Source organism: Melanerpes formicivorus, unplaced genomic scaffold (assembly GCF_026170545.1).
Source record: "Melanerpes formicivorus ecotype bairdi unplaced genomic scaffold, bMelFor1.0.p_v2 SCAF_4, whole genome shotgun sequence".
In the NCBI taxonomy this organism is placed as follows: domain Eukaryota; kingdom Metazoa; phylum Chordata; class Aves; order Piciformes; family Picidae; genus Melanerpes; species Melanerpes formicivorus.
The window spans coordinates 20762318-20785888 of NW_027142356.1; the positions used below are offsets into that span (position 1 = coordinate 20762318).

Here is a 23571-nt window from a genome sequence, read left to right on the forward strand (position 1 = left end):
CTTCTTCATTAACCCAGGATACTGAGGATGATAAAAACTTTGGACATGTAACTTTTTTTCTGTAGATTCTCTAAGGGTCAAATAGGCTGAGCTAAGACTTCAAAGTAATTTGTTAGGACTAGGGGGAATGGAATGAAGCTGGAGGTGGGGAGATGGAGGTGGGGAGATTCAGGTTGGACGTGAGGAGGAAGTTCTTCACCATGAGAGTGGTGAAACCCTGGAATGGGTTGTCCAGGGAGGTGGTCGAGGCCCCGTCCCTGGAGGTGTTTAAGCCCAGGCTGGATGAGGCTCTGTCCAGCCTGATCTAGTGTGGGGTGTCCCTGCCCATGGCAGCGGGGTTGGAACTAGATGATCCTTGTGGTCCCTTCCAACCCTGACTGATACTATGATACTATGACTGTATTTGGGACTAAAAAGAGACACTATATGCAACCTGTAATGCAGATAATGTTATTGCAGTAACATGATGGCAGACATTTATCTAGGGATCTGGTAATTGACTCTGCTTCATATAAAGATGCAAATTCCACATGAACCTATTACAGTGAAATGATGAAAGTCCAAGTAGGAACCAGAATCAATTTTTTTCTCTTACCAAATCATCAGATAAAAGTATTAAAATTTAATTCCTAATTATGTTTAAATTGTTTTCATGTTAGGTCCGTGGCTGAAAGGCAGTACTCCGAAACAACTTTTATAGCCTACCTAAAACTATGTATTTGAGAATCCCCACAAGGGTAGAAGGGACATTCTGCTTTCCATTGTGAAATGCTAATGAAATGCACATTATCACTGTTAAACAAAACAAAGAAAGGTTCTTCTAAAGATCTGCCACAATACACAATTGCTTTATACCCTAATAATAGCAAAGAAAATGAAAACATGCTCTATGGATTAAGACTGTGATGATATTTTTAACTTTTAGCTATAGAAAAAAAACCCAAACCAAATGGAAGAATGTAAGTAAGCTTACCATCACCAGTATCAAATTTCTTTACAGGCACAAAATTTGTACCAAACAGAAGGACAGCAACTGTGGAAGACACAAAGCCAATAGCTAGATCTGTTCCATTGCTGATGTTAAAGGTACTGTAAGCTTTCCCAATATTCATCTTTGTTCTGAAGATGCCTCTTTCTATGGAGTTGTTTTGCTGCAGGTCCCGACAGATTCTGAAAATCATAGAATTAAACATGTAGAGTATTACATAACACCAACTTAGTTCAGAAATCTGAAACTTAGAGGACCTTACTTACCCATCTCTAAAAAGCTGGAAAGAACTGCAAAGTTGTTACAATAAAACCTACTACAGAACATGAATGAACTTAAGAACAGATGTGCGTTTCATAATCACCTTCAGAGAAAAGCATGTCTGAAAACACTCAATGATATGAATGAAGAGATGCACTCAAAGATTCTGAGAATTTGGATCTGTGAGCCCTATGGGAGGCCCTGACATGTATTCCTCACTCCCGTAGCCAAATGGAGGGCCCACTGAGGTGTGTAAAAAGCAAAGGATAGGCAACATCTTAACTGGCCGAAGAAGCTACAGTAATTTGCAGTGCTTTTGCCTAGAAACCAGGAACATGCACACTGGATTCAAAATAGGACCATAAAGATCACTCACAGGAACAGCTCCAGCTGATACAGAATGTGAACAAGTTCTTCTTTTGCGTGGAAGCTGCCTCTAAAGTCTTTTTTGTTCGTTCCACATAAGAACAGGTTTTTTTCATAACATTATACCTCCCTTTTTTCCTGTTAAGTCAGAGACTCACCCTGAGGTTACACTCAATACAGTTTTAATCTGGGCTATGACTTTGACAGAAAAGGTGGCTGAGGACAGTGGTAATAACATGCTCTTTTCATACATAACCTTAACACCACGCTTAAAAAACAACAGATAAGAATTTAGAAATTTAATTTCAAATGCCAAGAAGATACTTAATATGCTGTTGAGTATAAAGGGGCATTATTTATAGACAGATACATGCAATCCTGCTGTCAAAGCAACACTATTTATACTGAACCAAATGACATCCTAATGCAGCTTGACGTTCCCCAGTGTAGGTGGACTAGCTACTGCTGAAGGAAAACAGCTGAAATAGAATGGTGGAAATTTTTCCAGGTCTTGTAAGGGGTGTTGTGATTACACTTTCTGCACAAAAGGAAGACCTGAGCTTCTGCATGTTCTTTCATCTTATTTTACCCTCCAGTCTTACCTTCTCTGGAGTCTTTAGGATACTGAAACCTGCATCTGCTGAGGTTATGCTTTGATCTAGAGTTTTGGCAGGGCTATTGGTGTCAGCTAAAACCAATTATTTTTATCAGCACACAAAAAGTTTGGTGCCACAATTATAACCATTTAGTTTCTGCAACTGTTCTCCTTGACAGATGTTAAGTATATTATTAACTCAAATACCTAAGAATAACACAGATGATGTTCAGAAGACATCAAGATGGTGGAAAAGCACAGATACTTCCATGTAGCTTACATTTTTTCCCCTTCTCATCTTGCGTACTTGGAAGATCATAGAATCACAGAATATTAGGGGCTGGAAAGGACCTTGAAAGATCATCTAGTCAAACAACCCTGACAGAGCAGGATCACCTATACCAGGTCACACAGGAATGCATCTAGGCAGGTTTTGAGTGTCTCCAGAGAGGGAGATTCCACAGTGCCCATGGACAGCCTGTGCCAGTGTTCTGTCACCCTCACAGGAAAAAGATAAAATAGTTCCTCATGTTTTCATGGAACTCCCTATGCCTCAACTTCCACTCATTGCCCCTTGTCCTGTCACTGGGCATCACCGAGCAGAGCCTGACTCCACCCTCTCGTCAACCACTCTTTACATATTTATAAACATTAATGAGGTCACGTCTCAGACTCCTCTTCCCCAAGCTAAAGAGCCCCAGCTCCCTCAGTCTCTCCCCGGAAGGAAGACGTTCCACTCCCGTAACCATTTCTGTGGCTCTGCGCTGGACCACAGCGGATGGTGCTTCCTTTCACGCAAACACGGCCGCGATTCCGCGGGACAGGCCCACGCTGCAACCGGGATAAGGCCTGCAGGCGGAGCAAGCCCAGCCCGCGGCCACGGCTGCCGCGGAAGGAGGCACAGGCTGGCTGGGGCGCCCAACTGCTCGGCAACACACCATGCGAGGGAACTTACTAAGCTCCCCCTCTTCTTCCGGACGCACACCTTTCCCCAGCGCCCTGCTGCGGCGTTTACGGTGCTCTGCTTTCGCAGCCGGCCGGGCAGAAAGCGGACGGGGACAGTTCCGCACTGTCCAAGCCCCACCTGGGCCCTCCTTGCGGCCCCGACCCTCGCTGCGGCCACCACTCGCCCCCACCCTTCTACCGCCGCGCTGGCACACAGCCCTCCCCCGCCGCTTCAGCCTCCAGTGCGGTTCTGGACCGCCTCTCGCCTCGGCCCGCCCCCCGCCCAACCGCTTCCCTGCCGGCACGGGAGGGTAAAAGCAGGCCCGCGGAAGTTGGTGGAGGTTTTTGCGCTCTTCTTCCTGCCCTTTGCGGCCCGTTGGCCCCACGGCCGACAGCCAGGACAGAGTGGGGGTGTTGTAGCGCCGGCTGCCTTTTTGGCAGCGCAGAAACATTAACAGAAACATTTAGGCCGTGTTAAAGGTGCCTTTTCCCCTTCTCGGTCTTAAACAGCAGCTGATGAGTCAGTTGTGTTTTTTTAGTTAGAGCACCTGGTGTAGCTCAGAGGCTGTTGCTGCTACCGCGCTTCCCATGGGAAAAAAGGCGCCGTGGATTTTTCAGCCTGTGCCCCAGGACACAGACATGGTTTGAAGACAGCACTGCTACCAGAGGGGAAGGGGTGGCCTCCTTGTGGGGCTTCTCACTAGCTCTTGAGGCCTCTTTGCCAGCCGGGAGCTGTTATGGGGCCAGGGGGCTGCCGGCACCTGCTGAGCTCATCGGGCACCCTGGGAAGTCAGGGTCATTCTTGTCTGCTGCCCCTGTAGTGAACAGCATGGCAGGGCAACCTCCCTGCCAGGTGAGAGCATGCAGGCTGGGCAGCTGGCACACAGCAGTTTTTTTTTCCTAAGAACTGAAGCTACCACTTTTAACCCTGGGAAGCTCCCATGTTGTTCGATGAGCATAAGTGAGTAGGAAAAAAATCTTCTGCACAATGTCAAGAGGTTCTTGCAGATTTCCCTGTAAGGATTTGACTCAGCCCAGTTAAAGCTCAGACAGTTAGTCAGCACGTTTAGTCATGAAGCAAACATTTCTTGCAGTCCTCTTAGAGTACAGTTTCCAGATGGCAGCCCAGATCAATCTCCTTACAAACATAACACAAGCCTTCTAAAGTAATGATTGCTATTTTGCAAAACAAATCTGTGTTACCCATAATAAGGACATACAGATTTTCTTGGGAGAATAAGTTCTCAGTCCCACAGACTCACTAAAGCAAGAAGTGCACCATTTATCAATTGCTTTAACATGATGTCTGTCTGCCTGACATTTAGAGAGATGAGCTGCAGAATGTCTCTATGGAAACAGTTTAGCTAGAGTGCATCCAAGAGAAACAACATCCCATACAATAGTCACAAATGTAGCCTGGAATAAAATAAGTGCTTTTTAATCCAAAGGCAATGTGAGTCCACATGCCACATTATTTTAGTCAGAAAAAAAATATTAGGAAAAATGTTAACCTTTTACATTGAACTGCCTGCACATAGAAGGCAAGAGCACATGAAATTAAGGAGGCCAAACGGAAACTACACTCTTTCAAGTGCCCAAGGATAAACAGAGGTGTTGAGTTTTGGCTTCAGAAGAATCTTGATATTGAAGAAAATTTTTCTGAAAATCTCAACCCTGGTTTTGTTTGGAAGAATGGATCTCAGAGAAGTCATCAGCAATCACTTCTAATTGCTGTCTCTATCTCACTGGAATTGATACCTGTTCTTCACTGTTTTGTCTTTTCCTCACTATTTCTTCAAACTATGCTGGTTTTGGAGCATTCTTTTCCCATTAATACAACAGCTGAAATGACACTGATGAGATGAATGAAAAACCTCTAATATGGACAGATTCTGATTTATTCATTTGTGCTGTTGGGTTTATTGAAATCATAGGTTGTTGAAGATGAAAAATATGTGGGAAAGGGAGTCCATGAATGCACATTGTTTACTAAAATGAAAAATGGCACCATTCATATTGCATATTTCAGAGCCTTCTATGACTATAACAAGTGTCCACTTAAAGAATGTCTTTTGTCACAAAATACTCTGTAAATCAGCCCAGGCAATATTTTGTTCTTTGCCAAATCACAGCAACTTCTGCAATCAAAACTACGGTAGAAGGAATCAAACTAAGGTATCCTGGAAAACTAGAACAAAAAAGCATCTTTAAATTTTGTATCTCTTAAAACTTGGTAGAGCAAGAAGGGTTACTTAAAGAAATAGGAGACAAGAAGGAAGAGCTGTACTTGGTAGATTTAAGAAGGATGCAAGGTGAATGACTACCGGAGACTGCATATAGGAAGATACTTTATATGTAAACTCTGTGAATAGGTTTTGAGAACTTTCTGGTGAATTAGTGAATTTTTGTTGCTTCCTGAAAAATGGATTATTCTCATGTTCCAATTTTAAGAGAGTGTGAGTCAAGACACAGAAGCCTGTCACTAGTGCTCCTGGCTAGTCCACTAGTCCACCTGCCTCCTGCAGCTTGGTTGCATCTCGATTTCAAAGCTACAAATTAAATGAGTGACAAAGAATTCTTCATATACTTCTATAATTTCCTCCAGATAATCTTTAGAGTTGCAGTAGGAAGATTATGCAGGTTCCAAAATTTTAATTGAAGAGAAGTGTCACAGCAAAGGAAAGCTGCTAGTGTCTGGAATGGCCTATGTTTTGTGACTGCTTGATTGTAATGGACAGGCCATGGTGCTGTCTCTATACAGGAACTGGGCATTTGAAAACAACTGTTACAGTATGATACGCTTCCAACAAAGGCAACTCTGTGCTATTAGCAATAAAAAAGTAACAGCCCCCCTCCTCCAGATAATTCAAAGACACTTGGAAGGAATACAGTGGAGAAAAAAAACTTCCTGCTGAATTATTTGCTGTCAAAATCAATGGTAAGTTAAAACAGGATCCAGGAGGTGTAATTGTGTTGTGGAGTCTCTTTTGGTAGTTTGGTGGTTGTTTTTTGTTTGTTTGTTTTTTCCTGTTTTTCAATATTTGCTCTCAAAGGAGACCCTATCCTAGAGATTTCAAAACATTTCTTCGTGCGTAGGTGTCAATATGTGCTATTCTTCTCTCAGAAGAAGGGTGAAATTCTTCTCTCAGACTGCAAAGTTCAGTTACCCTGGTTTTAGCCATCTAACTTTGCTGATGTTTTGCACTGGTATTAAGTAGGATATAGAAGGCCATTCTCACTGTGAACCATGTACGGTGTCTGTTGTTCAAATGGGTTGCAAAGCTGGTACTTCTTGCTAATGACTTTCCATCTTTCAAAGTGTCCTTCAAACAGCTGAGGTTGATCTTATGAAGTCCATATTTGGCAACTTCTTTAAAGTATAAAAATTGTGAAGCAGCAGTAGCCACATTTTTCCTGACTTTATTGACATACTTCTCTGGAGATTTTTGAATTATCTTCTTTGGGCTATGTCTCTTCAGTCAGATTTGAACTAAAAAAGGAAAGCTTTCTGACAATCTCTAATCCTCTGAGAACTCAAATTTGGAGAAAGCCAAGTGATATGAAAGGTCTTTTCCTGGTAACAGGTACAGATGCCGAAAATCTTAACTTGATAATACACATTCAGACAAAAAGTAAAGTAATTATCAGTGAAAAAAATCCACTCACAAATTTTTATGAGTTTGGATTGGATCCATGTAAAACATAAACCAATTCCTTAGCTATCTATTCCCCTTAATTATGGAGAAGAGAATTACATTTCATTACTTTGAACTTAGAATAGACAAGAAGTCAAAAGTCAGAGCTTTGCCAGTGTCTCACTTCTTAAGTTTGCACAAGCCTTTAATTTCTCCCTGCCTCAGCTTTTCCAGCTCTGTAGTGACTATTTTATGCCTCATTTTGGAAAGCACAAATAGGAATCACTCCTGAGCTGTTTAATAGCACATTAATAGCATTTTAAAAGCCACTATTTGATTTTAATTTCCCATCACAAGATCATATTGTTCCCAAAAGTTCTAAAATTATGGGGGCACGGGAGTGTGGGGTGTGTGTATTTTAAATTTTGAAAAAAAAAACCAACTTGGAAAATGGGAATTTCTTCAGTATATTTGCATGCAGTGCACTAGAGGGCCCTCAGGAGTTAGAAACAGATGGAATGCACTTTTGGAAGGCACATACTTCACCAAGACTTTTCCTTGCAGAATTTAAAATAGAAGTTGCTGGGTTTAGGTTTGGGTGGTTTTCTTTTTTTTCTGTCGTCGTCGTTGTGTTTTGGTTTTAAATAATGTGACATTCCTGTAAGTTTATAGGAGTTTGTATGCAAACTACTTCTCAGTAGAGTTAGCTTCCAAACAGTATTTATCTTGCAATGAAATACCTAAATGTGAGCCATACTCAAAACTGAAATATGTGCTAGAATACTTTGACAGTGTCAGCTTTTACTAGGTTACTTTTATTAACTTAAGGAGTTTACCAGAGTGAAGGATATGTCAAGCTGAAGAGGTAAGACGTTTTATATTCTTATAGCAATATATATACACAATGTGCAGTTATTCTTTGTTTCTTTGAAATGATATATAAGCCACTGTCATTTTATTTGAAATACTCTAGCTAGATCCTATTTGTATTGTTAGAAAAGAGAATCATCTTTCATCTTTGAAGTGTGTTTATTAATTACTTGGCACTGCTAATACATTTTTATATTAGTGAATATGTGCATATTTAATTACTAGAGTTACTGCTAGTTAATATTGTATAATTTACAGCATTTCTGTAACAATAGGCTTAGTGAAGACTTTGTCTCAAGAAAAAGATGATTATGAACTGGGTTTGACAAGGTTTTCTTCTAATGCTGGAATACAGCTAGCTGAAATTGCAAATTGAGCCTGTATTTCATGGGTTTGGTGTTTAATTTATACTGTAATGAGAAACTGAAAGATGTATCCTGACAAATTTCTAGATGTCTCATCTAGAACTTCTGCCTCTTAAAAATGCAGAACCACAGATGCCATATGTGAGAAAACTACTATTTTCTTTTTGCAGTTTGCAAAGGAGATACTTCAGATCTTTTAGACTACACGTCGGTAAACTTTGCTTACGCAGCTGGCTCCATTCATTCTCTCAAGCCAATCACTTCCTCTGTTGGTGGCTGATAAGAATTTAATGGCTTGAGAAGGTGGAGTGTCAGCATCGCTGATGGTAAACACATTCCCAGGCATATCAGTAGTTTCTGTCCATCACCCATGCTGGAAGCTATTTGGAAAAGGAGAACTAGAAATCGGGGAAAGGAAATCATGCATCATGATCCTGGCTGGAGCATACAGAAGACTTTATGCTGTTTTGATTATGTGGATTCACTAGAGAAATGACTACCCTTGATCAGCCAAGTAAAATAAAAAACTTGTTTATTTGCTGCCTGTGTCCCTCACGGGTGCTGAGGATTTGGACTTGCAGGCGGCCAAGGACAAGGAGGAATCTGCTAGTGGGCACTGTGTGTGTGATCTACCTGGGATTCCTCATCAGTCAAGTGGGTCATGTTTTACCCCAGCACAAAGGACACCAAAAAATAAGTTCCAGAAGTCTCCAAGATGCAGCCCAAACTCCTTTTCTGGGCATCCCACTGGATGGCACCCTGTCACCACCCAATTTCCAAGAACCCCAGCTGGGTAGCAATGGGACCTTGCTGCCACCCAATGTAGTTTATATCACCCTGCGATCCAAGCGCAGCAAGCCTGCCAATATCAGAGGTACAGTGAAGCCAAAGCGCAGGAAGAAACACGCAACCCCTTTGTCTTACAGGCAGCGCTTTCCAAAAGCCACTTTTACAGGCTGGGAAGAGTCCTTTGCCCAACAGCCAGGGAGGGCCACACACGCCGCGGGCACAAGGGAAGCAGCAATAGCTCTGGAGGCAAGAAAGCAGCAGCTGGATGAACACAGGCAAAAAGGAATGGCAATCAGGGAGAGGGGACACTGGAGACCTGAGGGGTTTCCTATAAAGGCACAGCCTTTACCTGAAGAAAGCAATATCAGGATTTACAGTGAGAGCTCTCCCTCATGGCTGAGCAAAGATGACATCCGAAACATGCGCATGCTGGCAGATTCTCGGATAGAGAGCATCCAAGAAGTACCTTCTCACAAAGCAGTCCTGGTAGTGTTTGCCAGAGGTCACAACACCAGAGGAGCTACTTGTAATCAGGGACACTGTGGCATCATCAAAAGACCCTTCGACATGAGTGAAGTGTTTGCCTTTCATTTGGATAGGATCTTGGGGCTAAACAGGAGCTTACCTTCTGTAAGCAGGAGATTGGAGTTCTTCCAAGGTAACACATTCCTATGATTTTCAGCTTGCAGGTGGAGTGCTGAGGCTTCCTTCCCTCTCCCACACTAATCACAGGGCAGCAGCTGCCACCTTTAATTCCTTTGAGTCTGAAAGCTAACCCCATCATTACAGGGAAATAAAGCTGGTATCTGTGTGTAACTTCTTCATTGCAATTATCCTGTCCACAGGATGCAGTACTCCAAAGTTTAGACCAAATACCATTGAGCTGCTGAGGGCAGTAGCAGTTTCCCTTCCATGAGAGTCTGAAATGAGAAAAATGAGAGGGAGTCATCTGTAGCTTGCATGACGTTGTACAGACTGCCCAAAGTGAAACTGGTAAAGACATTCCAGAATACCCTGTGATTCAATCAGTATGTCTGAATTTATTATTGTTTTTTTTTAATTTGAAAAAATAAAGTTTTCTCATCTTTTAGATTTGATTTTACTAAAACATTGTTGAAAATGTTACAGGAATTCATCTCTCAAACAGGTGGTAGGAAAGAGGGTTTGTATTTACTCAGATAACCTACCTGAAAAGGTAGAGGACCTTCCTGCAGCACCTTCATGCTACTGTGAGGCTATTAATACCTCTGGGAACTGAAACATTTTTTTTTAAAGTGCCTTCCTCTCCCCTGGTAATTAAAGAAAATCCCTCTACATTTTAGTGAATCCTACTGTACATTTTGATGTTTACTACTCACATCTGTCGATTGTGCAGAGAAAGAAATATACACAGTAAATATGTCAATATAACTGTGACATGATTAGTATAAAGTTTTCAATTAAATTTTTGGGGTTTAACCTTTAGAGAAATTAAAGGTAGATTTCATGCATGTAATGTGAGTTAGAAGTCTACTTCAAACATTGCTATCTTGTTAAAATGTCTTTAGCCTAACTACTATTTTTGTACAGTCACAAATCGCAACCCAAAAGGATTACGTTGCACTCCAATGAATCATTGCTGAAGTGGCTAGCTATGTTTTTGCTGTTTATTTCTTGTTGCTGAAATTAGCTTATACCAAATACTTTTCTAGCAGTCTGCATTTCTTAAAAATAAAAATGTAATGCAAGAATGACTTTCTAAAATTTGACAGCAGGAAGACAGCCCAGTGATCTCCAGTTCCTTCCTACTTTGTAAACCTTCCCTTTGGCAGCTCAGTGTGAATGAATCTCTAGGAACAACAGTTTGGAAGCTCTTGAATATTATTCATACTTGCAGAGCATGGAAGATACATTATGCCTAGTTTATTTTTAGGAACAAGATTTACTGCTGTAGAGCTGTCATAAAGCATTAAGGTAGTTCAGTTAGAGAAACTGCACAGTGTATCTGCAGAGATGACAGACTGCAAGCCTCTGAAAACTGCTATTAGGCTAATTGTGCACTGTCTTACTCAGTGTCTGCTACTTTGCAGTATATTTTGGACTGTCTGGAACAGTGTCATTCTGCCCTCTAATTTTCTTTTCCTCATAACTGGCTATGTTCCTGTATCAATAAGAGTGTTGCTAGGTGATGAGAAGAGAAATAACATTATTTTGGTCTCACTTCATTTTTTCCATCTGATGAGTGAACAGGGCATTAGGAACAGTTACTGTACCTTGTCTGTCTCCATTTCTTTAGCCTGGAAATATGCTGGAGCTTAGATGCTCAGTGTCTAGTTAAGCTCATTACTATTTTCATCCTTGTGTCTGGCATAATCTGAAAAATGTCTGTGTTGGGAAAATGAGCAAAAACATATATTCTTAAAAATAATATGAGCGATTAGCAATCTTATTCCTATAGCCCATATGTTTTTAAATTAGGATTAGGTGGGCACTATAAAGCTTTTTCAGGGTGGCTTGTGTGAGTCATAGTTATGCATACAGGAAAGAAAACAACACAGGATTAGAGATTGTGTATGTATATATAAATGTGCACAATTTCTGGGCTGACATCTCTCTCTCCGTGACATCCCTTTAGCTTGCCTCAGTTGTGATGTGATCTAACAAGACATGTTTGATGTAGCATTAATATCTTCAAAAATGGGCTTTTCAAAACTGTCATTCATTTTGTCAAAAGCAGTTTGAAAGAACTGTTTGGTAAATCCTTGTATAGGTTCTGTTTCCCCTACTCACACAAATCTCCCTCTGATGTTTTTTAAAGGTCTAGCAAAATACTATATTCAAATCCTCTGTCTGGTTGACCTCTTTAATTAATTGTAAAACCTCTTCAACTGTTAGCTGAATTTTTAATGGTTTTTCTCATTTTTCAATTATGGGTGGAAAAGTGAGGTATGATAACTCTTTCTCTCATATGTTTGCAATTAACTGGCTGAATCTAATAGGCCTGGAGAGCACAGGTGGGCAAAACCCCTATGAGTTCAGTATTACAGTCTAAAAGAGCATGATTCGGGTCATGCACGAGCAGTCATTCACAGAATTATAAAGAATCACAGAATCTTAGGGGCTGGAAGGGACCTCAAAAGATCATCTAGTCCAACCGCCCTGCCTGAGCAGGATCACCTAGAGGAGATTGCACAGGAATGCATCCAAGCAGTTTTGGAATCTCCAAAGAACGGGACTCCACAAACTCTCTGGACAGTGCTCTGTCACCCTCAAAATGAAAAGATTTTTCCTTATGTTCATGGGGAACCTCCTGTGATGCTCCCATTGCCCCTCGTCCTATCATTAGATATCACTCAGAAGAACCTGGCTCTGTCCTCCTGACACTTGCCTTTCACATATTTATAAACATTAATGAGGGCACACCTCAGTCTCCTCTTCTCCAGGCCAAAGACACCCAGCTCCCTCAGCCTTTCCTCATAAGGGAGATGTTCTGCTCCCTTCAGCATCTTTGTGCCTCTGTGCTGGAATCTTTCAAGCAGTTCCATGTCCTTCTTGAACTGGGGGGCCCGAAACTGGACACAATATTCTAGATGTAGCCTCACCAGGACAGAATAGAGGGGAAAGAGGGGAAAGAGTATCTCAAAAGCACCAAAGCACCTACAATCTAAGAATAAGAAGCCTATAATCCCCAAAGAAATAATCACAAAACTATCTGTTGTGGAAAAAATGGAGGCTGATTCTTGCATCCCAGCTGTGGGATGGTCATATTAACACTATAGGAATGAGAACATTCAAGCTAGCTGGGGAAACACAAGAGACATAAAAGACCTTGCTTGATGTCACAGCCTTGCCTTATTTGCACAAAAGCTAAGTAAAATGACTGCATGTGTTTCTACTCACTCCATGACAACGTATGGAGGGTGAGATGATCCAGTGTTAGGACTTGATCTACAACCACCCCTCTTCCAATACTGTAAGTTTGGCTAAATATGTTTTATCCTCTACTGTATACTGAATGTTTTCATTTGAGTAACACCTTTCATGGTTGGTTTGATGCAAATAGACGAATGCCTTGTAACAGGTAACTGCACCAGCTGTGTTTACTGGTATTTACTGATAAATGAAACCGTAAAATGTTCTGTTATATAGGACTGCCCTTACCATCCCACCAAAAGTTATGCAAAAGCAGGCAGAGACAGTATGAACCACAAATGTCAGAGCAAAGAATGAGAAAAACCTGTGCTGCCTTAAGCATTCAGGGTGTTCTAAAATGCTTCAATGTATCTGTCCACCTTTCTGTCTAAAATCTCAAAAAACTTACACCATGGTACCAGAGGGCATATTTCCAATCTTTTGTTGGATAGAGAAGTTCGTGTGTAAGCAATAGTGCAGTCCATAGTCTAGAGAGCAGCTAATGCACATTTCATACATTCTTTAATTCTGACATCCATATGTCTAGCCATTGTGGGATAAAACCATTGCAAATAAGGTGCAGAGGAAATAAAGAAAAATAAATTGCCTAACTTCTCACTGATTTCTGATTCCATCCCCCTCAGACCTTAAACTCTAAAATTCAAGTAATGCTCTGTATGTCTGCCCCTCTCCTCTAATACATGGACAACTAAACTTTTTTCTTTAAATGTGGCAGTAGTAAGCAGTACTACTTTACAGTGAATGATAAGGACTTTGAGAAAGGGTTTTAACTACTTCATGAGAGCATCACCAAAATAAGTAAATCTTTCATGGGCATGTTTGAAAATATTTTCTTACAGGGAAGTTATTTAAAATGCTGTAGATAGAAGTTAGACCATAGGCTGAAGAATAATATTTGCAAGAGCATCTTTGTGATTAAGATGCATACTGGCTTCTCAAAGTGGTGTGGAGTGTGGATATCTAAGGCAATGCCTGTGTTGAAAAAAACATGGAGTGCTTCATTACCTGATCACACATGAAGCAGTTTGAATACCTTAGGTACTCCAGTTTCAGAAGCTTGAGGTATCGTGTGTTGGTTTATTCAGCTTAGCATGTCCTGAGCCAGTAGCTCCTAAATGCCTAAGAAATACTTAGAAATATTTTGCAGCAATAGAAAAGTTGTAGCCTTTTGTGTTAATATATTAAGATGATAAGGAAAGAAACATGTGCAGAAAACCCTGGACTTACTCTGAAATGTGATCAGTCTCCTTAGTTTTGGCTGTATCAAACTGGAAGCTCTGGTTCTTACAGCCAGACCTTACTTTTCACCATTCAATTTACTTCAGCCACATCCTCACAAACCTTGAGTCAGAAGAGCTCAGCTGAGTTCAGTGGGGTCATGACAATAAATGCAGCTGTGAATCAGATACCTTATCTACTTTAATTCATCATCTTCATGTTTGTCCTGCAAATGTCGAGAATTTGAGTCACTGCTCTTTACTGAAGCTACTGTTTTATATTCTTGCAATTCAATTTATATTACAGAGTTGAAAGATTTTATTTTGGCTCATCTCTTCTTCCCCTATTTCCTGTGAAATGGAAACATTTCCTGTATTTTGCTTTCAGCTTTTAAAAATGTTTTTGTATCTTAATGGAAATTGGTGAGATACTATTCATATTTTTCCAGTATTTATTTTGTTATTACTTATCACATCCCTTTTGTGTAGACTGGAGACATTTGTATTGTTAGATGCCCATTTGTGTATTTGGTTTGTAGAAAAATTGTTACATAAGCTATTATTTGAGATACAAAAATAAGTCCTGAAGAAAGCAGAGCCCCTCCCCCTGCCTTTTTTTAATTGACAATTTCCAATGCAGTAGTTGACCTGATTTGGCTAAAGTTACCTAAAATGTAAGTGATGGAGCCAGGGCAAGAGAGATGGAGAAATGACTAGGTTTTCCCAAATTAATTTCCTAAATACTTAATTCAGATACCTCAGTAGAAGCCAGATTTTTAGGAAGGGTCAGCACTTCTTTTTTCCCCAGCAGTGTTGATCATAGTGCTGATAAAAGTAGTACTGATCCTAATGAAAGAGAGATACTGATGTTCCTGAAGGAAAGACACTTTGTGTGTTCCCAAGGAAACACTGGGCAGCTGTGAGGGAAGATAAAGAGGTGGTGAAACAAAATGGGTTGGCTTGAGAAGAACTATCTTGTATGTGTAAGCCATGTCTGAGAGAAGGTACATTCTAGTTTTGAAAACTACTTTTTTCTCTTGGACTTGATTGCATGTGGGGCCTTTCATGCTTTGTTGACAAATATGAGATGATTCACTACTATACTAAGTATAGGCAAGGATAATTTATCTCATTTCAACTCAGCATCCTTTAGGCAAGTTGCTTTTTGGTTCCCGTCTTGACTTCAGCAGTTTTACTTACAGATGGAGCATTCACGTTAGCAGCTTTTACCTTGCTGTTAGTATAAATACCTGGTTTTTACTCTCTGTCTGGTTTGCCACTGGAGAAGAGGGTGCCGTGGATGTCATTGCCTTCATGCAGCTTTCAGATGCATCTCTGGCTCTGTGGGTGTGCGGAAGGAAAAAGAAAAGATAGTTTAGGCTACATTTACCTATATGATAAATTGTGCAATAGTGTGGGCTTTAGGTTCATTAACCTTCAAGATAAATATAAATTAATTTAAAAGCCCTATATGTGTTCCAACACTTGCTATTTAGTAAGTTTTGCAGTTAAATGGTCCCTTCTCTCTGTATGAAGACATGGCATTTTGGTCTTCTCATTACATCTAAAATGATAAAGGATTTCTTTGTTCTAATGCACACAAGCCACATTCAGTCTTGGGTTCCTAATCATTTAAAGCAGCATCATTGCATCAACAATGAAAAGGACAGTTCAGCTTTCCTAAGCCAGATAAGCCTGTTACTGGATATTGGGTGAAATATACTTATCAGTTAGGAAAACTAATTTTCAATTCATTGCTGAGGCTTCTTCCCACTAAGAACTCTGAACAATTGAATTCACCAAAGCTAAGGTCCTTGACTTAGTTTCATGGAGGAACAGAATATTCTTTTCACAGAAGAGTTAAAGAATGTGGCCAAAATAGCTGCTGTAAAAAACATATCTCATGTTATACCTAAACTCACACTCATCTGTCATTTCAGAGTTGTGAAATACTCCATTATAGGCATAAAATACCAAAGATAATAAATCCACTCTGAGGATAGGATTTTTAATGTTTCTATGACCATTATCAGGAAAAAATCCTACAAAGATTTCAGCCTTTGTAAATCATTATCGGTTCACTGGAATCACAGGAAAATGACATCATTGACTCACAGTGGCATTGTAGGCTCTGAATCTACTATGAAAGTTGTAATAGTCTGGTTTAGTATAGGATTTTGCATATTAATCGCTTCCTTCAAACGGCTTTCTGTACACTAAGGCATTATAACATCTGTGCACCTTCCATTCCTGCAGGGAGTGGTTTTATATATGGAATAAGACCACATTAACCAAAAGATGTAAAATTATTAGTCCCTGGCCATTTTTCCTGGCATGCTATAAAATGGTATAATTGTTAATGCTCAGACAATATCTAAAGAATGATCAGGTAAGTCTGACAGTATTACACTATACCAGTGATTTGGTTTTCCTTTTTCAGATGGTCAAGCCTGTCCTGTTATTCTCTGGGATTCCTCACTGAGTCCAACAGATAATAACACCCATTCTTCAGTGAGATTAACCTGGGGGCAATATCAACAGCTATTGAAGCAGAAGTGCTGGCAGAATGGTAAAGTTCCCAAAGCTGAGTGGGGCTGCACTGAGGTCCATCATCATGAGTGGTCCAAGATGGCACTCTTTGATTTTCTTCTGCAGGTAAACATTTACTAGATGCAACTATCTGCCTCAAAAGACTTGTAGAAAAGGGTTTTTTGTGTATTGCCTTTTTTAAAGTGAGGAAGAGATGTATTTGTACAATTTGAAGTTCTGATCTTATCTTACAATAAAAATATCCAAAATGCAACTAGTAATCAGAGAAAAAGCTCATTGAAGAAGAGACCAAAGAAACTGACTCCTTTCCTTAAAAAGGAAGCAAAGGCTTTTGTCTTGAGACATCTTGTTTTACCCCACCTTGAGGCAAGCATACTGTTTCTTGACTCCTTGTTTCTCCAAACACAGTTCTTGACCATGTTCACAGCATTGAAACACTGTTTTTTACTGTGTGGTCCTTCCTGTGACTCCTTAGCCCCAAGAGTTAATGTAAGTGGTATGAGTCAGCTAAAATCTGTATCAAGATAGCTCATTTTCCTTCTTTTTAAGAACCTAGCCAGTGACTTAGTAAGGAAAGAGTAGAGCAGCAGCTGATGAATATGACTTCTGTTCCTCAATTAGATATTACACATAATCATTACCTCTCCAAATAACACCAAACGAGGGCTCGGCCCAGTGATATAATGTGCGGCTACAGTTACAGTAGTTACACAGTGTAGAATATTGATACACTCTCTGTATTAATAAGGACTGAACTGAGCCACCTGGCTGGAAGCTTATTTTATGGCTTTTTGAGATATGCCACCAATTCAGTATCACAGTATCACTAAGGTTGGAAGAGACCTCAAAGATCATCGAGTCCAACCTGTCTCCACAGACCTCATGAATAGACCATGGCACCAAGTGCCATGTCCAATCCCCTCTTGAACACCTCCAGGGATGGTGACTCCGCCACCTCCCCGGGCAGCCCATTCCAATTGGCCTTGCCTGCCAGACAGGTTCAGGTGAGAATGCCTCCTGTAACACTTAGTTAAAATGGTAGCAAGACCTAATTTTATGAGCTGTGTTTGGTTGTTCATACAATTGTCTTTTTTTAAACAATTCTATTTCTTGCAGTATAAAATATCCCTGTCTTTCTGAGTCCTACTCCAGAATGAATGGATTTTTCCAATTTTTCTTTAGTTACATTTTTCAGACTTGTTATATTAAGCCCAGCATTCATTCCTAAAAATAATTTGTCACTTGCCTAGTGATTCCATCTTTATTCCTGCTATAAACAAATATTCTTAGAAACTGGTATAATATACATGTATATGTACACGTATATACATGGCTTATTCTGATGCTAAACACAGTAATGCCCCTACAGGAATAATACAGATTGTGTCAAGAGTTTGTATTTTCACGCCATTGCCCTATTGTGAAGTGGTTTAAAATCTCCCATATCTGTTTACTTCAGAAATAAAGAATAATTGTAAAAAAGAGTATTTCTCTCAAAATAATGGGTTTGGTGCCTGTAGTAATTGTTCCTGATCTCCAGTGTCCTGTCATTCTAACACTGGCATGATATTATAAAGAGGCTATCTGTAAAAAATTATCTCATCTATTTAATGTATGTAAAGAAGTGTGATTCAGATGAATCAGGGTTATACATCAAAGGAGTCTGTCTAGAAGGACTTTGCTTCACTTTCTGGCAAAGCCTTTGGATCTGAGATCCCATGAGCTAAAACACTGCAAGAGAAGCTCTACTATCTGCAGCTGATTAATGCTGCTTAAGAAAGGAGAAAGATAATTGTTGCTTGATTTTCACATCTGAAATCAAGTGTTTCCACCAAGACTGGTGGCAGTGGTACTACATATGTAAGAAAAAACAAAGCAGCTCTCAGACTTCCATTTGATGAACAAACAGAAGAGGCCTTTTCAACCTTCAGCATAGTTCTACATTAGAAGAGTCTGAACAGTTCATTTCACTAGGGTGTCATAAAAATAAAGTTGTTATTTTGGAAGGCTTATGTGAAAATTAGTGCTTTTATGCTTAAAGGGGTTTGAAGAGTTTGCAATATAAAAAAGGAAGGACAGAAAAAGTTATTTACTTTTGTTAAGCTGCTCATTAAACTTTAGCTACGCCAGACCAGAATTCTGCTCTGTAAACACCTGTCAGAAAGAACAGGGCTGTTCCCTGGGAAGATGAGCTGGAGCCAAGGGCAGCCTCGTGACAAGCAGTACAGGCAAGGCCAGCCGCAGGAGAGGCAACTGAACAGAAAAGATGGTGAAAACTACAGGTCTCATTGATAGCCCAGTGACCATCAGGTGCAGACAAGACATCAAGCCAGCTCCAAAGCCAAGAAACAGGATCCCCAAGCAACAATCCAGGAATGTCAGATAGCAGGACATGCAGCAGATAAACACACACACACGTGCAGTAGCCACAGACAGTCTACTGCAGAGTGCCCAAAGGACAGCTGAGGTGCCGGGCCTGAGCTTAAATAGGGCTCTTGGGCCCACAGGCAGAGTGGGTTTGTGTAGAGATATCAGGAGAGGCTGCTTAGGGCAATGAAGACCTATTTGTGCTTAGGACAATGAAGGGCTGTTTGTGCATTCAGGGCCCTGGCAGTGTTGTGCATTTACTCTCATCTAGTCAACAGGGGTAGAAGTACTTTCAAGGAGTGATTTATCCTTCCTGTATTACTTATCCTAAAATGGCATCCTTTGCTCTGGAGGTGTCTTGTTCTTGTAATTGTTTATGAAAGGGAACATAAACAACTAAGTCAGAAGAGATGCTTAACATTTACACCACTAAAGTTAGACCAGATATATTCCTCCCAGCAAAGTGCTGTGCAGTGAATAAGCAAGGGTTCACATGGGAAAAAATAGCCTAGATCATTGTGTCATTAAAGTATACACCATACTACAACTCAGGGAGGCTGCTTTCTTTTTATAAATACACTCTTGCATTTTGTAGCTTCTGATGGTTTGCTATGCTCCACAAAATGGAGACCGACTGCGTGTGTCACACTGCTATTTCTATTATTCTCTAGCAAAGAAAATGTACAAAGACGACTGCCTTCTGAAAAGAAATAGAACTGTATTCACTATTTTGTTATTCCAGTTACACAGTGGTATTGTTACATTACTTTCAAAGATTTTTTAAGGACATAACAAATCATGGCTATAAAATGGGTAAAATATGCAGTCTGAGAAATTGCTTCTAACAGTATGTGATATATGGGGACCGGGTATTCAATGCCATTTCACTGCTGACTTCAATTATATTTATCCTGAACTTGCTTTCCTATCGTATAGTGACACTTTGCCCCAAATACTTTGATACTGTTTTCACTTGGCCCTCTGCTATACTTTATTTTAGATTTATAATCGGCTAGACAGAAACTGCTGTGGATTCAAACCTCTCAAGGAAGATTCCTGCATGCAGCAAGGACTGAAGCTGAAATGTAGTGATCAGGATGCTGTTGAACTGACACACATAGTTCAGAGAGAGCATGACCGAAGGCACTTGGCCTTTATAGACAATAAGGGTTTCTTTGACAGAAATGAAGACAATCTTGACTTCAAAATACTGCAAGGAATCAATGAGTAAGTTTTAAATTAATAATTTTCTAAAAAGCCTGATAATTTCTTCCCAGTTTAAGCATGAGAGACTGAGTTAGTGGAATAGATATCATCACCCCAAGACAATTACAGGGTGCATCTAAAAAGTAATCCCACTGCTGTAAAAGATGCAATTAACAGATGTACAATTAGGCATGCATAGATTTTTGTTGCTGAGTTGCAGTCCATATTCATAGAATTGACTGCTAAACTACAACATTCAGAGTGATGGCAAAGCTGATGAACTTCTTTGTGCTTTTCCAGATTCCCTGAGTCTGCAATTTCGGTGCTGAGAAGCCAGCGTTTACGTGAGAAGTTGCTTCAGTCTTTGTTCCTCGACAAAATATACTGGGAGAGCCAAGGAGGCAGAAAAGGAATTGAAAAGCTTATTGACGTAATAGAGAGGAGATCGAAAATTCTTCTCACTTATATAAATGCACATGGAGCCAAAGTATTGCCCATGAATGAATGAAGCAGTCTTGTTTCAGCAAGTAGCTGCAAGGACAAGTTTTATCAATGGGAGCAGAGATTTGGAAGCACTTAATACATTGAGAAAACTTGTCCTTGTGGCTACCTGCTAAAACATACCTAGTACAGCAATTTGTCTTTTTGTATTACAAACACTAGAATGCCCCCCTCTTGATCTCTTGAAATCTGAAGGTTAAATTCAGCCCTTAAATGCAGAAGCATTTGCACTGGACATGAGGCATATTTAAAAACAGTGAGGAGGATGTATTATTTAACAATAATAATTAATTTGACAAATACAGTTTTTACATGTTCATGGAGTTCAATTAATCACAAATCACTCATCACAACGTACTCTATTCAGTAGAGGTTGCTTTGATGTGTAGGTGGGTGATCTGGTATTTTCTGTCTATTGATTAACTAGGGGTTACTCACAGATTTGTCCTTTATGACCACTATTTAACAACAACAAAAAAAAAAAAAAAAAAAAAAAAAAAAAGAAATTAATTCAGCTTTAGGAAATTCAGCTTTAGTTTTGTGTGAACATACTGCAAAATAAGTGCACATTTGGGTTTTTTTGCAGCATTATTGACAATATTTTTTAGCCTGTATTAAGAAAAACAAACTTATTTAGCACGAGTGTTGTTCAGCTCTGCACAGAAAATGTTTGTGCTGCGTGCTCATCTCTAGTCATCAGTTTGGGCTTGGGGTTCCCATTAAATTTGAACACTCTGTGGTGAAGATTCTATCTGAAAACCTGCCTCAAATATTCCTACAGGTGAGGTTGCTAGAGGAGGTTGGAAAAACACTTCATATTAGTAATCTTTATCTGCTCCAGAAATAAAGTATCAAAGCTAGTGTATGTCATGACATTTACTTCCCCCCTGTCTTAGAAAGACTCTTACCGTCTTTCTGGAGAAATACCTACTGTATTCTTCCCATGAAATAATGGCAGAAGTTGAATGCTTTCATAGTTGCTCTTGTCTTTGTGCATAGTTTAAAAAAAAGGAAGTCTAAGATTTTAAAATACTTTGGAAAGTGCTTGTGCGGTATTAATGAGATACTAAAATGTTTCATGTCAATGTTAATGAGGATGGGTGAATGTAATGCTTTAAATAACTACATTCCACTGCAGCTTAAACAGATTTTCTTTCTTAGTACCAGAACAGCTATTAACAATAATTGCATTACTAGAAGAAGTAGATCTCATTATAGGCATAGTTAATCATACTCTAAAATTTTAAGACCTTGCCCATCTAAATAATCATTTTTTTTTTTTTCCTTCTGTCAGGAAAGGGCAGATAAATTTGTAAAAAATTCCTAGAACTTAACTGTTGCCATGAGAGGAAATACTTTAGAGTGCTGTGGACCTTTTAAAAGCACCAATACAGAATATTATAGGATTTTCATATTATCCCTGTCGTAAAGTGTTTTAACTTATTAGCCAGGTAATTTCTATCAGAGAAATAGAAACATTACTGTAGCTTGCACCGTGAACAAAGCCTAAAGAAGCAATCTTCTGGATCCATTTCACATGGAATTCCTGTTGCAGTAAATTCCACTCCTCATTGACCAGTACAATCAGCCTATCTCATTTTTTAGTCTATCTCACAGATTTCTTCCTTCTAGATATCTGTTCAAGGGGAGTCTTATTCCATGCTGGGAGCAAGAGAAAGGCACAGTTCTCAACTACACTGGGCTTAGATGAGGGCCAAGTAGAGATACGAGTGTACCAATAAAGTCCTAGAAGAACTCTGTCTATAGCTTGTTCTCTTCTGTCTTTTGACTGTGCATCCTAATACCAAGTCATTGCCTCACCCTGACAATTTGTGTTTTTTTTTTCCCAGAACTGACTTATTGTCCGAGAAGAAAATTAAATCAGAAGTTGGGGGTGTGGGGTGTGGTTGTCTTTCAGGTTAGGTCATAGATTTTTGTGGTGATAAGTTGATCCATTCTTCTGCATTCTGAACATGGACTAGTTTCTCCTTAAGCACAATTTATGCTTTTTCTATTTGCCTGGCAGTTCAGTACCAGTTCTTAAAGTTGCAGTGTAATTGACAACAATCAAGTCATTGCCCTGAAGCTGACCTGGGGTAATGCCTTTCAACAGTGCTGAGTTTAAAGGGTCCAAGCAGACATAATGTTGTGCTGTACTTAAAAAGTTGACCAAACTTGAAAAGTATAACTGTAAAAGGCAAATCTTCTGGAGACAATTCCTGCAAGTGAATGTCCTTAGGAAATGATTGGTGTTCTTCACTAGACTTTTTTTTGGAGACAGAGTCATATAGATCAAGTTGTCATTAAAGCTAATCTGCAGGGCAAATCAATATTTAGACTTGTGTAGCAAGTACAAGGGGGAAAGATAGGTATATCTCCCTGTGCTGTCTGCTATGAACCAGACAGGCACATAAAGTCACTGTCTTCTCAGAACTGCTGCAGGGACCAGTGAGTCCAGAGTGAATGGCCAAGGCAGACTGAGCTGTACCACTGCTGCACACATTACAAGGGCAAAGGAATACTTTCTATGAAAGTCTGTATTTGGGTCTAGGGCAAAACTTTCTGCATCTTGCACCTTACAGTGGTGCCTTAGCATTGCACTACACATAGCTGAAGGCCTTGCTTTATATGCTACGTTAATGTGCCATTTCTTATGTGTACAAATGCTATCTTAGTCTTCAAGAAGTCAGGAGAGGCTTTGTGACACAGAGCAGTGGGACTGGACTGTGAATTGCTTCTGATTTGCTGATAAATTCCAGAAAGTGTTTACCCTGTTGCTGTGCAGCTTGGTACCTGAATTCAGTGTTGTTAGTAAAGTATGATTGTGATTATGTGCTCTTAAGCACTCTAGCCAAGTTCAGGGTTTTTTTTTTTTAAATAAAAACTAAGAATTCTATGTTTTTTGAGTGCATTTGCATAGATGTTCCAGTAAAAGAACACAAAAGAAACACTTTGCAGATCTTGTATATTCATTGCTACTACATTCAAGACATCTGCTCTCCCG

At 39.9% G+C, this 23571-nt stretch overlaps 2 protein-coding genes across 5 annotated transcripts in view; one reads left to right on the forward strand and one right to left on the reverse strand.

Annotated features, from left to right (window-relative positions):
• The window catches only part of TMEM144 (transmembrane protein 144), a 21862-nt gene extending 12133 nt beyond the window's left edge, over positions 1-9729 (reverse strand). The window contains exons 1-2 of one of the 4 annotated variants that reach the window (XM_068137198.1): positions 9440-9729; positions 974-1170 (exon numbers count right to left, since the gene is read on the reverse strand). In XM_068137198.1, coding sequence (XP_067993299.1) covers positions 974-1112 — 139 coding nt within the window. In that variant the 5' untranslated portion in view covers positions 1113-1170; positions 9440-9729. Of the gene's footprint in view, positions 1-973; positions 1171-2417; positions 2433-3165; positions 3381-9439 lie in introns of those variants that run through there. The other 3 variants (XM_068137199.1, XM_068137197.1, XM_068137200.1) reach the window with 3 other exon arrangements.
• GASK1B (golgi associated kinase 1B) lies at positions 7384-22331 on the forward strand. The gene is made up of 5 exons (XM_068137196.1): positions 7384-7655; positions 8196-9472; positions 16384-16598; positions 19861-20087; positions 20367-22331. Exons 2-5 carry the CDS (start codon positions 8518-8520, stop codon positions 20572-20574), a joined length of 1605 nt encoding a protein of 534 aa, XP_067993297.1. The 5' UTR covers positions 7384-7655; positions 8196-8517; the 3' UTR covers positions 20575-22331.
• Positions 22332-23571: the final 1240 nt, after the last annotated feature.

What these genes read in the sequence shown, in the direction of transcription:
- GASK1B (XM_068137196.1), top strand. Translation starts at nt 8,518, where the DNA reads ATGACTACCCTTGATCAGCCAAGTAAAATAAAAAACTTGTTTATTTGC. An exon ending in GAGATTGGAGTTCTTCCAAG is followed by an intron (nt 9,473 to 16,383) that starts GTAACACATTCC and finishes TTCCTTTTTCAG; the next exon opens with ATGGTCAAGCCTGTCCTGTT. An exon ending in TCTTTGATTTTCTTCTGCAG is followed by an intron (nt 16,599 to 19,860) that starts GTAAACATTTAC and finishes ACTTTATTTTAG; the next exon opens with ATTTATAATCGGCTAGACAG.